A 15,587-nucleotide genomic window follows, 5' to 3' on the forward strand; every position below is an offset into this window, starting at 1 on the left:
AAATTTAAATAAATGAAATTAACTTTAAATTTTCCCTTCATCAAGTGATAAGCAAATCATTTAGGATATATTTCCTCTCATCCTTTTAAATATTTTTTTATATTTAGTGGAGCCAGTTTAATTAGATTATATTTTAGTTTTAGATGAGTTTAAGCAAATTAAATTGAATGGCTCTCAATTTAAATATTTTTTTATATCTAGTTGTAAGTTTAAATGATTCTATTTATCGGCTTCAATATCTAGTTGTTAGTTTAAACAATTTTTAAGTAAATAATATCAGTTTAAATATCTAGTTGTAAGTTTAGATAATCTCATTTTAAATATTTTTTTATATTAGTTTAAGTAAATTTTAATGACATGACATTAAATATTTTTTCTATATTTGTTTAAATATCTAGTTGTAAGTTTAGATTTAAGATGCATGGCTGCTTTGCATGTCCGCTTTGCATGTCCGCTTTGCATGTCCGCTTTGCATGTCTGCTTTGTATGTTCTAGTGTCTGCTTTGCATGTTCTAATCAAAGGTCTAAGGGAAATTTATTTTAATAAACATATCCAATTAAATAATTATGAATGTGTATCAATAAAAATATCAAATTGGTGTTTCAGTATAACTGTCATATAAATAAATAAATGTATATGTAGTTGTAAGTTTAGGTTAAAGATTGTTTACTTTCGCATGTCCCAAAGCAATTCTAAATGTTAAAGAAAAATGTAATTACTAAAACAAAGAATCAAATTCAACTAAGCAAATTAAATGCAACTAAGCCAATTAGATTAATATGTTTTGGACATGGAGGTAAAAGTGTTTTGGAGTAAAAAAAGGTCATGGAGTAAAAAAGGTAATGTTACTATGCAAGGAGGGTGGGCATAGTAACATGAAAGGTTATAAATGAAAAAAAAGGTTATTCATGGTTATAAAAGGTAAAAGGTTATGCATGCAAAAAAGGTTATTCATGGTTACAAAAGGTAAAAGGTTATGCATGGTTATAAATGAAAAAAAGGTTATTCATGGTTATAAAATAAAAAAAAGGTAATGTTACTATGCGTGGAGGGAGGGTGGGCATAGTAACATAAAAATAAAATTTTATTTATATTGTTAATCAGGTTATTCATGGTTATAAATGAAAAAAAGGTTATTCATGGTTATAAAATAAAAAAAGGTAATGTTACTATGCGTGGAGGGAGGGTGGGCATAGTAACATAAAAATAAAATTTTATTTATATTGTTAATCAAATTTATATAGATTGAAATGGTTATTTTGTAATGTATGTGATATTTACTTTGCTTTTTGCGAATCTTTGTGTTTTTTGGGGGAGTTAAATATTTTTATGTCTTTTGGGGGTGAAACATCTTTATGCTTTTTGGGGGTGAAACATCTTTATGCTTTTTGGGGGTGAAATATTTTTATGCTTTTTTGGGGGTGAAATATTTTTATGTTTTTTGGGGGTCTTTATATCTTTTGGGGGTGAAACATTTGTATGTCTTTTGGGGGTCTTTGAGTATTTTTGGGGGTGAAACATCTTTATGTCTTTTGGGGGTGAAACATCTTTATGCCTTTTGGGTGTGAAATATTTTTATATCTTTTGGGGGTGAAATATTTTTATGTCTTTTGGGGGTGAAATATTTTTATGTCTTTTGGGGGTCTTTAAGTATTTTTGGGGGGAAATGCGTTTTATGTCTTTTGGGGGTGAAATATTTTTATGTCTTTTGGGGGTCTTTAAGTATTTTTGGGGGGAAATGCGTTTTATGTCTTTTGGGGGTGAAACATCTTTATGTCTTTTGGGGGTGAAACATTTTTATATATTTAGGGGGGAAATTCGTTTTATATCTTTTGGGGGTGAAACATTTGCATGTCTTTTGGGGGGTGAAACATTTGTTATATCTTTTGGGGTGAAACATTTTTATATCTTTTAGGGGGTCTTTGATATGTTTTGGGGAAATGCGTTGGTGGATCTTTGAGTATTTAAATTGGAGAATGAAAAGGTTTCTTTACATAGCAAAAGATTTGGAAGTAGTATCCAAATCTTTTGAAATGTGAAAAAACCGTTTAAATATTTAAATGACCTTGACCTAGTTTTTTTTTTAAAAATATAAAAAGAATGTATTTAAATTGGGGAAATGAAAAGGTTTTTTTGCATAGCAAAAGATTTGGAAATAGTATCCAAATCTTTTGAAATGTAAAAAAATCGTTTAAATATTTAAATGACCTTGACCTAGTTTTTTTTATAAAAATATAGAAAGATAACATCATATTAAAAAATTTGGAAATCTAGTTTTTTTTTTAAAATATAGAAAACAATGACAAAAATTATTCTCCAAGCATGAAAATATTTTCGACCTAAAAATAAATGAGGATTATTCCAATTTCTGATAAAGTCTCTCTTCAAGGTTGGCATACTCTTCAATCCAAAAAAATGGGAGAGAGCCGATACGACTCAAATCGTATCGACTCTCTCCCATTTTTTTGGAATAAATAACGACACATGGGTTTACACATCAAACAAATTTATTAAATCTAATATTTAAGTACAAATACCAGCACGGGTGGAGAAGTAGATGCCGGCACAGGTGGGGGAATGTACTCTCCCGGGTCTTTCATCCAGTCGTCGCAGGCTTTACTCCAGTCGTCGCAGGCTAATTTTCTTTCCTCTTTTCTTCTCGATTCCAAAAATTCAGCGTATCCCACTGCAATTACTCTGCTGCACCGCCCGAGGATCAAATGTGCAAAGTGGTGGTTCTCACCAGTGGTGGACTTTAGCTCTCTCACCTTAGGGCAGTCTCCGGCAATCTGTGTTTTTATTTCTATGACTCTTGGGAGGCCAATACACTTAAAATATTTCTTGGCCTCCTCTCCCTTGACAGCCACCAGTTCCTGGCCCACAAATTGCCGGACCCGTCGATGCGCCTCCTCCATTGTCATCTCTCCCTGGAAATCAACCGGCAGCGTGGAGCTATTTGCACTCGCTACTCGGTTGACTCTCCTGTCTTGCCTCGTCATGTAGTTACTGTGATGAATGGTCAGGAGCAGGGTCTGGCGCTGGCTTTCCATCTGTCCGTCTTCAAGAACTTCAGCAATTCCAATCTCCACCGGGAGATGTATTAAACCGTTGAAATTGAACATATGCACATGGGCGACGTATCGCACAGCTTGTAAGTATTCAAGAGCCATCAGTAACAGTAGGGTACACGAGGCAAAGTGAGCTCTCGCTTCGACTGGAGCGATATTTATACTGTTCAGTCACGTGACAGAACCAGTTAAAACAACAAAAATGAATCTCTTGAGAAGAGACCTATAGCGATTTCGTTTGTTTCATATAACCATTATTGGATGCGAGGAGAAAATGATTCTCTATACCGATTTCGTTTGTTTCATATAACCATTATTGGATGCGAGGAATAAATATTCTCTTGAGAGGACCAAGAATGGAAATATTTCAATTAATTACCTATAGATATTTCGTTTGTTTCATATAACCATTATTGGATACGACATTAAAACATGAATAGGAAAAAATATTTTCTTGAAACTATTTTAGAGAACACAGAACAAAAAAAAAAAAAAAAAAAAAAAAAAAAAAAAAAAAAAAAAAAAAAAACCGTTTTTTTTTTTTTTTTTTTTTACTTTGTTCTGTGTTCTCTGAAATAGTTTCAAGAAAATATTTTCTGTCGGCTTTAAATTGGTAGTGTGTTCTAACTGCTCTATTCTCAACCATGTCTGACGAACTCATTCTGACTGTTACCCTTTCCGATGGAGAATTGGACGATGTTACCCCTGATGTTGTGCCGTCTTCCACTGAGGTCATGTCATCTCCTAATGCTGTGCCGCTGTCCACCAAGGTCCCTCCCATGCGAAAAAGACCATTTTTCCAGTGCCGACGTCGGCGAGGAATGACTCGTATTTCTCCTTGGAGATCTATTCAACAATACCATCACCGACATGCTATGGGAGTATTATGCTTCCGGAACCAATCGTATTGTCTGACGAATGGTATCACTTCCTACGTCGTAGAAAATGATCCAGATTTTGAGAGGAAGCTATTGCAACATGTGGCCGATATGAAGATAACAACCTTATACGTGACGGATACGGCGACCCAAGTTCGTTGGAGACTGGTAAACAAAACCAATGACATATCGGTCATTGTATTGAATAATGATGCTGGAGATTGCCCCACCTGTAAAAGGAATTGTGTGAGATGGGTGGCTGTTTGTGGACTGAATTTCATTAGAAAAATTCCAATTGAATGCATTCCACATCATTGATCCATGATATTCATGACTCTTTGTCTCTGTTAAACATGCCATGTTAAACAGTTAAAGTATGTACCTTCAGCGGGGCAAGAAAATTTTTGTTTAACGTTAGTGTGTAAAGAAGAAGAAGAAGAAAGTAAAAAAAAAAAAAAAAAAAAAAAAAAAAAAAAAAAAATTTTTTTTTTTTTTTTTTTTTTTTTTTTTTTTTTTTTAGTTGTTGTGTGTTGTCTTTTCATGTATATATATTTCTGAAGACACTTTCATCACAGCACTACTTGTTTCAAGAGTTTAACATTGAAATCAACCATGCTGTTGGATCTACCTATGCTCGTCGTTCCACCTCCTCTCTCTCCTATTCCGGAGCCATCTGCTAAGACCAACCAAGTGCTGAAGCCGGCTCATACTCAAGAGTATAAGCATCAAATGACTATGATGGTTCTATGCATTGATGAAAAGGGATACACTTTGACAGATGGACATGTCTCCCATTCGTCCGATAAGCTGCACCCTAAGCGCTTGAGAAAGACATTGGCACAGACCCATGGTACGCATCTCTTCTTTGCAGACTTGAAAACAAAACGGTACTACAAAAAATTCTTTGGCAGTTTAAAATTAAAGCATCAAACTTTTATTTTAAACAGCCGAAAGAAAATTGAAAAGTGCCTGTATTGCAAAAAGAAATGTCATCGTTGGCTGGCGGTAGTACGAGGTATTGAGAATTTTTATAGAATAAAAATGGATCCCATTCCTCACTGAACCAGCCTTGGAGCTTTGTGCAGATATTATTCAAAAGGGATCACACTGAGCATGCGCCAACTCACAGTATATATAAAAGCTCGTGCGACTGTCTCACTTCATTTCTAGCAAAATGTCTCTCTCTTTATACACACAATTGCTGCGAGCAGTGCTGGAACAGTTGCCGGAGCCAGCAGAGGTTCATGTGGGTGAGGCCTACAGGGAAGAGATGGTGAAGCTTGCAAAAGAGATGGTACCAACTATTGATCTGAAGTTGGTACCTATCATCAGCGAGGAGTTGAAATCGTTTGCACGGAAAAAGGATGGACTGCAATGGTTTTTGTGGAAGACAGAAGGGATCCCCCGTCTGATGGAATTTGCCATGACACTCTATTGCAATTACGATAAGCATATGAGTGAAATGGACAAATGGACCAGATTGGGGGAACTAACCATAGAGTCCATCTACTCTTCCCCAGGGCCAGAAAGTTGTTTCGGAGATTGTCCGATATGCACGGAGCCTCTGCATAGAAAAATAACAACTTCATGCGGGCACAACTTTCATGGAGAATGTTTAGAAATGTGGATGAGAGAGAACTTGTCTTGTCCAATGTGTAGAAAGAACCTCTGCGGGTATGCTTGGCATCGTTCATGAATGTCCTCTGAATGCCTCCAAAAAAATGGGAGAGAGTCGATACGATGCGAGTCGTATCGGCTCTCTCCCATTTTTTTGGGTTCAAGAGTGTACCAACCTTGAAGAGAGACTTTATCAAAAATTGTAATTCTAAAGTTAATTTTAGCAATAGACCAGCTTTGGGAAAATTTGAATAGACTAGCTTTGTGAGGGGGTAATGTTAATTTTAGAATATTGAATAAACCAACTTTGGATAATGTAAAAGTATAAGAAATAAACTGTAATCTAATGTAAAAGTAATTATATGTATATCTGTAAACTAATGTTAATAATGTAAAAGTAATTATAACAAATCTAAACACCATTTTTTTTTTTTTTTTTTTTTTTTTTTTTTTTTTCAACTTTTGAGTGAATATAACTTCACCCTAATATTGCAGTCTTTCAAAACTATATCATTATGTGGTTTCAAATCGCTTTAACTCCCTATCTTCCTCCGGTGGCCGTACTCATTAGCGAAAGTGGGCAGATGATGTTTCGACTTTTGGACATTGCACAGCTGTTGAAGAAGAAAAAACCATGCAGTTACAAAAATCAATTTAAATTCCTAGCAGTTCAAGCACATGAAATATTGCCTTTGAAAGGTTTCACCATCCCTCCTCAGACCCTCAACACCCATGTCGTCAACTTTCAAGTGGCTCAAAATTTGATCGCTGCAGAAAACCCGGAAATGGCTCAATTATTTGTAAAATGTCTATTTGATGGCTTTGCTTATAAATATGGCATGAGGAAATTTGTGACGACTGTTGGAAAATCACCCCTGCTTATATGTGTGGAAGAACCAGGTGAAAATGCCATCATTGTCACTGACTGGATTAAACATTTTATAACAGATTTGCAATTGTACCGATTAGAGGTACAAAAGAGTCTCTTACCACAAAAAAGATTGTCAACAGAAACTCGACAAGATTCAAAGAGGAACTCTGATGCTGGACCCTCTACTACCACCCCCGAGTCCGATGCTGGACCCTCTACCATCTCTGAATCTGATGCTGGACCCTCTACCGTCTCTGAATCTGATGTTGGACCCTCTACTACCATCCCCGAGTCCGATGTTGAACCCTCTACTACCCCCGAGTCCGATGTTGGACCCTCTACCATCCCCGAGTCTGATGCTGCACCCACTACTACCCACGAGTCTGATGTTGGATCCTCTACCACCCACGAGTCTCCTCCAATGATACAATTTTGCAAATTTCGAACATTTCCTGAACCTGGAGATTTAATCGTGAAATGCCATAATCCTCCAAAACGTGTTTGGTTTGTCCTTGGCGACTGTGATACCATGTACTGGGTAGGAAACCGGTTATAACTGGTTATAACTTCCGGGTAGGTTGAGTATAAAAAGGGATGCACGCCAAGCAGTCGGTACCAGTCATCAGCTTAGCAGTCAGCATGGACGTGTTTCCCGCAACAAAATCGTCAGCCTTGGTGTCCGTAGCCCATCCTGGAAAATGGGAACCCTTCGAGAGCCTCATGGTGCAAGATAGAGTGGAGGCGTTCATATCATATATGGATCTGAGCACTCTGAGGATATTTCAACATCCGATACCTGACTGGACGAAGAAAGGACTGTACGTCGACAATTTCAAGCGGGCCGTGCTAGAGTCCAAAAAAGTGAACTTTTTTGAGCCCCGGAAAGTGAGCTGGAAAAAAACAACAATGAAGCTAAAGAGGAACCCCATCAATGCAAAAAAGACTTCAGATCAACGCCTGGGGTTCAAAATGGACAATATAATGCTGGTAAAACAACATTTCTCGTTTGGATTAAGAAATGTGGCACAGGCGGAAGGCCACGTATACCAGACGTCCGATGCGCCCATCATGATTTACCACTTGCCTGCCAAGAGCCTTCAGTGCAAGGCAAAACCCTGCATAACACGGAGAAGTTTCTGTGAAATTGACCAGTTTCTGTACGACAGGTATGTACTCAAACCAAACTCTACATACGTCGTGCCTCCTGGAACAATGTACCTCATCCTAACGGTACAAAAAACTTTGTTTGCTGTCGACATTATGGAGTGGGATCTGGTGAAACATTACCAGAGCTTTAAAACACACAAGGAGTTTACACTCCAAGTGTATAATCTACCACCTCCAACACCTGCCCACGAGTGTGAACCGCCAAATAAGAAACTCAAAACCACCTTTGTGGAGCCTGCACCTGTGCATCAAACCTTTGTGGAGCCTGCACCTGTGCATCAAACCTTTGTGGAGCCTGCACCTGTGCCCGAGACCTTTGTGGAGCCTGCACCTGTGCATCAAACCTTTGTGGAGCCTGCACCTGTGCCCGAAATGGACTTTAGTTTAGAAAGAGAGGAGATAAACAATTTCTTGGAGATATTTGGGAGGGACTTGTTCAACGACTCTCCAGCAGCAGTATTGCCTCCTTCTCACGACTCTCCAGCAGCAGTATTGTCTCCTTCTCACGACTCTCCAGCAGCAGTATTGTCTCCTTCTCACGACTCTCCAGCAGCAGTATTGTCTCCTTCTCACGACTCTCCAGCAGCAGTATTAAATCCTCAGGATAATTTTTGGAATTTTAATATAAGTAATCAATGCATATTACCTCCTCCTACAATATTACTTCCTCCGGATAATGAGGAGGAAGGCCAACTTTTAAATTTGACTATAAAAAAGAAAGATGTGTATTGTGTGCCAATAAGAACTAGCATTTTTAACGAAGAAAACAATTGTCCATTAAATTTGAAAAGACTTTGTCCCCTATAAAAAAAAAACTTGTATATTTGTTTAAATGTAAATAAAATTTATTTATTTATTTATTTGAATGGTTTTGTTTTTTTTTCCAAAAAAAATAACCCTAGGAACTCTTCTTCGGAAGGGTTCCTAGGGTTATTTTTTTTGGGTTCTCTAAATGACCAATCTTGGACAAGGGCAATTTGAAACATTTCATTTTAAATTATTTAAATGGTTAGTTTCTAATATATATAATTGCTCTATTTGTTTTAATGTAAATAAAATTTATTTATTTCTTTGAATGGCTTCCAAAAAATAACCCTAGGATATAATACCATTCTTTTAAAAAGTCATCATTATTGGACAATTTGAAACATTTCATTTAAAAAATGTAACTCATGTTTAAGAATATAATACTAAATAACTCTAGGAATTCTTATCATTATTGGATAAGGGCAATTTGAAACATTTCATTTAATGTTTAAGAATATAATACCAAATAACCCTAGGAACTCTTATCATTATTGGACAAGGACATTTCATTTAAAAAATGTAACTCGTGTTTAAGAATATTATACAATTCTTTTAAAAAGTCATCATTATTGGACAAGGACATTTCATTTAAAAAATGTAACTCGTGTTTAAGAATATTATACAATTCTTTTAAAAAGTCATCATTATTGGACAAAGACATTTCATTTAAAAAAATGTAATTCATGTTTAAGAATATAATACCATTCTTTTAAAAAGTCATCATTATTTATTATAACTCATCTTTATTAAAAATAATGGCTTAAATCAACTCAAAATATTAAAAATAATGGCTTAATGTATTACAACTCATCTTTATTAAATAAATTATTTATTGTAACCCACACCATTCTTTCAAGTCATTTAAATTATTTATCAAACCACATCTTTATTAAATTATTTATTATAACCCAAAAATTGTCGTTTTCCATTTTTGAAAAATTTTTCATACTGTTACGGTGCTCATATATTTTTTCGAGCGACTGTAGAAGAAAGAACATGAAACTCAAATTAGTATATATTGAACAAATTATGTTTACAATTTCAAATTATGAAATATAAAAGGTATGAATACCTTTTTTTAAATCTATGCAACTTATGAAGAAATAATTTCATTTTAATTTGTAGAAATCATTAAAGGAAAACAAACAAAATCACGCTTTCATAATTTTTATTTACACATTACAAATATATATTTTGGACTAAGGCAAGGAGAAAGATGGATACAGCTAATGTGTTCTAATTGCTTTTGCCCTCAACGCTATTCATTAACGTTTTACTGGAGAGGCGGATGGGGGAGGGGTAAAAGAATGGTGCAAAAGAGAATTGTTTTGGATCATAGCAGGATATACAGAAAAAGCTAAGAACCCTCCTCAACGCTTCTACGACCTCTACCCTCTACCCTGCTTCTTCTTCCCCCTCAACAAATATACTCGGAACGGTGGAATTCTGGTGGGGTGAGGGGGGGCAACGGGGAGAACAGGAATAGCTAAATGTAAGTACTAAAATAATTTTCTTGGTTATTTTTGATTCCAGATACTGAAAATGCGAATGAAGCCAAATACAATGGATGAAGTTTTTCGCTACTCAGCGCTATTTCTTTGGGCTGTGACTCCAGTTTGTTTCCTGAAAAGACGTCATTTGTATATCTTCAAATGCGTAAAAAAATTGAACAACATATTTCCCAAAATTCTCGGCGCTCACAAAATGACTTGCTTTTGAACTGAGCAGGATGGATCTGTCCGTTAACATCACTTCTATAACTTCGAATTCCGCTTTTGAAATTGCATTGCGCTTTATTTCGGAGTGGAATCAACTATAACCGCAAGTAAATATCTTGTTACTTTTTAACCGTTTCCAGAAATGTGCATTGAAATGGTGTTTCCTTATTGTGGTTGAATTCAATTAAGTTGTAGCAATAAAGCTACAAAATAAATGAGGAAATTCATTTATAAAATTGCAAAATACCAATGCATATGAATATTAAAATGAGTTTTTGTAAAATCTTATAATACATTTTAAAAAAAAGTTCACTTTCATTGATTTTACTAATATATATAATTACTGTATATTTTAATGATTTCGACATTCCTTAACTTCATTTTTTATCGCATGACTGGATATTGATTGATTTCTGACTTATTCCATTAAACTATTTCATTATTACAATTTGAGACAAGTATCGATTTACATAAATAAAAATGTGTGAATTATATTGAACAGTAATTTATTTAAAACTGATGAATTATTAATGCAATTGAAACCTTCTAAAACACCATACTAATCAAAATTTATTCCTTCATAATGTACGTTTGATATATATGTATTAATTTATTTTTTATGAATTTCCTTTTCCTTTTTGTATCAAACATGCCTCTGCGGAGTTCAAAGCTGTCATTTGTTTTGGATTCATGTTAATTGTAATTACATTGAATGCATAGATTTTTTTTTTAATATCTTGATAGAAATGTTGCAAATGCAATTAGCATAACATAACTGATCTATCTGTTATAATTGCTTATTTCTGACATCCTATATTTACCAAGTATTTATTAATCTGAAACTTTTCCATTGGTTTGATAAAAAAAAAAATAATTTTTTTTGAACATAAATAATTTTTACAATTACTTTATGAAATGAATTTCCCTACTTGAAAACGAATGTTATTATCTTTATATGGACGCAAACAGTTATAATCAACATAAATATCTAAAATGTATTCTGATTTAGATCAAAGAATAGTATGTAATTCTAAGTATTGAATTTGAGTTTTATATTATTTTTTACCTACAAAAGTATTCTGAATTGAATATTTAACAGTGAAACAGTTTTGGCTACAATTCAGAACATGATAATGATTATAAATATAAAAAAGTTATGCAAAAAAAAAAAAAAATCAAATAATTTATGAGAAGGAAGATAGTAAAAATGCATAAAGAATATTTTTAATCTTAAAAAAGCTTTGTAAAGAAAGAAAAGAAGTAGAATGAAACTTTCAAATAGTATATTTGATAAATAAAGTTTTTGTATATTCTTAAGACAGATTTAATTGAAGACAAAGATACAGGAGTATTAAAAAAATTAATGGGTGTGATGGACTCATCAGCAATTTTTATTATAATCTCTTCATTGAAAATATATATTTTTTATTTCAGCCTTTAGCACTATTGGTTACAACAGAATTTTATATACAACTTGTTAATTTCTAGTAGAATTCTGATCATAATAAAAAGGTCAAATTATACATTTTAAACCTAATCTGTTTAATTGTATTCAAACCAAGGGATATTCCAAATAGGCATAATGTAGCTTTCAACAAATACATAACAATTTCTTTTTTTCAAATGAACATAATTTTTTTGAAATATAAAAAAAATACAATGAACTAACAAAATTGATATGTTTTTGATGAACTTTATATAGTAAAAATGTTGAGCATATTATTAAGTTTCAGCAACATTTTATTATTAACCAGTTTCCAGGAAACACTAGTAAAGAAATACTTCAAGAAGCTCTTCTAGTTATGTGTGGTTGGGTACATTTCATTTTAATATCATTCCTTTCAATACAGCTAATATAATTTATTCCTGAAAAAGAAAAATTCCAAAAATGTCCCTTCCTTTGCATAAATGTTTTCCCTTTCCTTTATCTCCAATTTGTCACACAAAAATTACCTTATTCTTCTTTCCACTAAACTCTACAAATACAAAATCATTTATTTCTAATATGAAATTTTTCATTTTCAAAATCCATAATTTCTCTGAATCCAATGTTACAAGAGAATTATAAATGAACTTCTTGTTTACTACTCTAAAATTCACCGAAGCTAAAACAGATTTTAATGAGTTATCACGAGGATCAACTGTTCTTATTTTCTTTTAATGTATAAATTAACATAATATAGTTATTTTGTACAAGTCTGAATTTTTTTAAGGACATGCTATCTTTTAACTACTTGCATGGTCTTTGCAATCTTTTTTCTTTTAATTTTGATTTATTGTGCTTCTTTATGTAGGTATGGTCTATTCTATCTACATTTGAAAAGAACCTAATTAAACTAAAACTTCCCTTATGTGAGAATTGTGTTTTAATTATGTTAAAAATATATTTCCAGAAATTTATTGAAATCACCACTTGCTATTAAGTTCACTTCATTTAAAATGAGGAGTCTGGTTTTCTTTAGAAAAGGAATTTTTAATTATTAATAATAATGTTAAATATAGAATTTCTTAATTAATTTGATGTATAAATACAACTTATCTCAATAAATAAGTTAGCAAAGAAATTCAGAGCTGAAAATTCATTTCATTTTTTTTTCCTTCTTTTTTTTCTTTTTCTTGGCAGGTCATGGAATTTTCAACAAATTTCAGTAGTGGTGAAACCTAAGTCCAGACATTTTTTTCGAAATTTACTTTTAATGTAACCATTAAATTAAGATTTTACTACACTCTTTAGAAAAGGAATTTCTGGTTAATAATATTTTAGATGTAGAAATTCATGACTAGTTTGATGAATAAATCCAACTTTCTTCAATGAATAAAAAGTAAGAAAAATTCAGTTATGAAAACAACTTTCAATTTTTATGTAAAAGGCAAATAAATAAATAATAAATAAATAAATTTTTTTAGCAGTAAAATGCATGTACTGAAAAATGAAGTGAAGCCATTGTCAGATGATTTTTTTTTCTAAAACTTGATTGATCATGTGTTAAATAATGATATAGCAATTCTGAGAAATTCTAACTGTTGTTATGTGTCTCATTTTGAAATGTATTGCCCCCTCTTACTTGTTCTTGATGTACATAAAATGCCACATCAATTTGATCATGGAATCCTGTATTTTTCAAGAACTGAATTAGTGTATCACAATGTATGCATTAAATGATATAATGTACATTTGCCATGCAAATTAACTCCATTAAAATCCATTTTATTTGCAAAAATCTACTAGTGTTGATAAAATTCTTTTATTTTAAGAAAGATATTCAGTTATAAGTATTTCATACTTTAATGGAAAATAAGAATATAATATATTTATAAAATTCAATAACTATATTATATTAATTCTTTTCAATTAAATTAATTAAAATTTTATTGTAGCAGTACGTATTGCTGTAGGACTTCCTTAATGCAACCTGAACTGCAATTAAACCATGCAAAATGGAACTTTGATATAATTATGGAAAGTAGAAATAAATGAAATTAACTTTGAGGATCTCTTTCTTTTGAGGAATACTAAAAAAGTTAATGGATAAAAGAGTAAAGAACATAACTGTACATCAAATATTGGAATTTAAAATTTTTTTCCTCTCAATTTATAGATAAAGAACAGTTTGCAGATACGAAATGGTTTTACTTGCAACTGTAAGAAAATATCAGCTGTGCAATCGACTACCATGTATGAAAAGGACAGCACAGACAATTTTACTTTCAACAATGCAATCAAAGAAGCTTGACAGTTTTCGAAACCTATCAACAATTGATGACTCTGATAAAACTCAGTTAAAGGAAGAAATATGCTCCATAAATAAGCCACCTGAAAGACCTGATATTGGTATGTGTTGCGAGAGTGGTTGCAAAAACTGTGTGTGGCTAGAATATGTGGTAGCAGTTAGGTTTTATTATGGAAATGATAAAAAGAAATTGCAGAATGCTTTGAACTCTATTCCCGAACCAGACATTAAAGCTTTTGTAGAAATGGAGCTAAAGAAAGCAATTAAATGTGATACTTGATAAAATAATAATCATATTTATGTACTTAGTATAACTTTATTTAGTGCCTACCTCACTTTAACTAACCATTTTTAGTACCTACTATTAAATATGATCTTGTGCTTTTAATTCCACAATAAATATAATATTTTGATAGAGGTACCTTCATTTGTTGTGGAAAATTTTGCTATTGTGCCATCTGTATTAAAATATAATTTTCTACTATTCATAAGCATGTAATTTATTGAGTGAAATTTTAAGGAAAATAATTGTAAAAAAAGGTGTTATTTCACTGTTAAAGGTGTTATTAAAAGCACTAAATATCTGAATGTCAAATTCTAAACTGTTTCTCAAGTATGAAAATTAATTAAATTTATCAGCATAACTAGAACAAAGGAAAGAAATTTCTTTACATTATTATTTGGAAGTTATTGAAATCTTTGTTTTGAAACATTATCCTTCTCCAATCTAAACTGCTGTTTGATAATAAAAAAAATATCCATGTTTAAAATTATTTATTTCATCTATATTAATTAATTTTATTCAGATTAATTTACATTATTTATTTATTATTTCTTAATCATGTCATCTAATAACATGAAAGTACAATGACGACATGTTGGTTATTAAAAATAGATTATTCTGGTAATGCACAATGGACTAAATACTTTTGAAAGTAATAGTAAAATATCAGTGGCTATATCTCTAACCAAAGAGTTTTTCAGTAGTAATAGAAAAATGTGTCAAAGGGGTAAACTATAATTGTGACTCGATAATTTTATCCTTTGCTTGTTTCCACATCATTTAATTTTTTTTTTAAATTTAACTTTTAGTAGTGACAGATATTCTTCTTATTAATTTCTTCTTTTTAGAAAAAAGAAAAAGAGAGAGAATGCTATGCTTTTCAAAAATTACATAGTAAACGTGTCTTGAGAAATTTAAATTTAAAATTACTGAAAAGTGCTAGTGTTTACAGTAACTTTTTAACCTGTGCATGAAAGTCATATTATTTGAATATCAGTTTTTTTTGTGTGATATCTTCATAAAATATACAAATGTAATTTTGTTGAATAAATAGTTTTTTAAAAGTGTATTTGCTTTCAATCAATTGATTAATTTTAAAACAATGTATTCAAAGTGCAGAATATTTTGTACCTAAAATTCTTATAGAAACATATTTATAATTTCAAAATAGATGCAAGAATATGTTATCATTATTAATATTTCAACAAATGCTTTATTTAGTTATTAGTAATGATGTAACTTGTATCTTGAGATATTTTGAAAATTGATGTTTACACAAAATTTGAATTAAAACTTCAGAGAAAATATTCTTTATCTCTGGATATTGTGCTATATATTTCTCTAATTTTAAATTAATATCTTTATACATTCAATTATATCAAAAAGCTGAAGCATGTTTAGAAATGGGCAGATTTAAAAAAAATAATTTTACTATTAATTACTATC

At 31.9% G+C, this 15,587-nt stretch overlaps 1 protein-coding gene across 1 annotated transcript; it reads left to right on the forward strand.

Moving 5' to 3' along the window:
- The first annotated feature begins 5,121 nt into the window (after positions 1 to 5,121).
- On the forward strand, positions 5,122 to 5,643 carry LOC129968360 (E3 ubiquitin-protein ligase RNF126-B-like). Its single transcript, XM_056082217.1, has one exon. The coding sequence runs from the start codon at positions 5,122 to 5,124 to the stop codon at positions 5,641 to 5,643; it is 522 nt and encodes a 173-aa protein (XP_055938192.1).
- Positions 5,644 to 15,587: the final 9,944 nt, after the last annotated feature.

Source organism: Argiope bruennichi, chromosome 5 (assembly GCF_947563725.1).
Source record: "Argiope bruennichi chromosome 5, qqArgBrue1.1, whole genome shotgun sequence".
Classification (NCBI taxonomy): domain Eukaryota; kingdom Metazoa; phylum Arthropoda; class Arachnida; order Araneae; family Araneidae; genus Argiope; species Argiope bruennichi.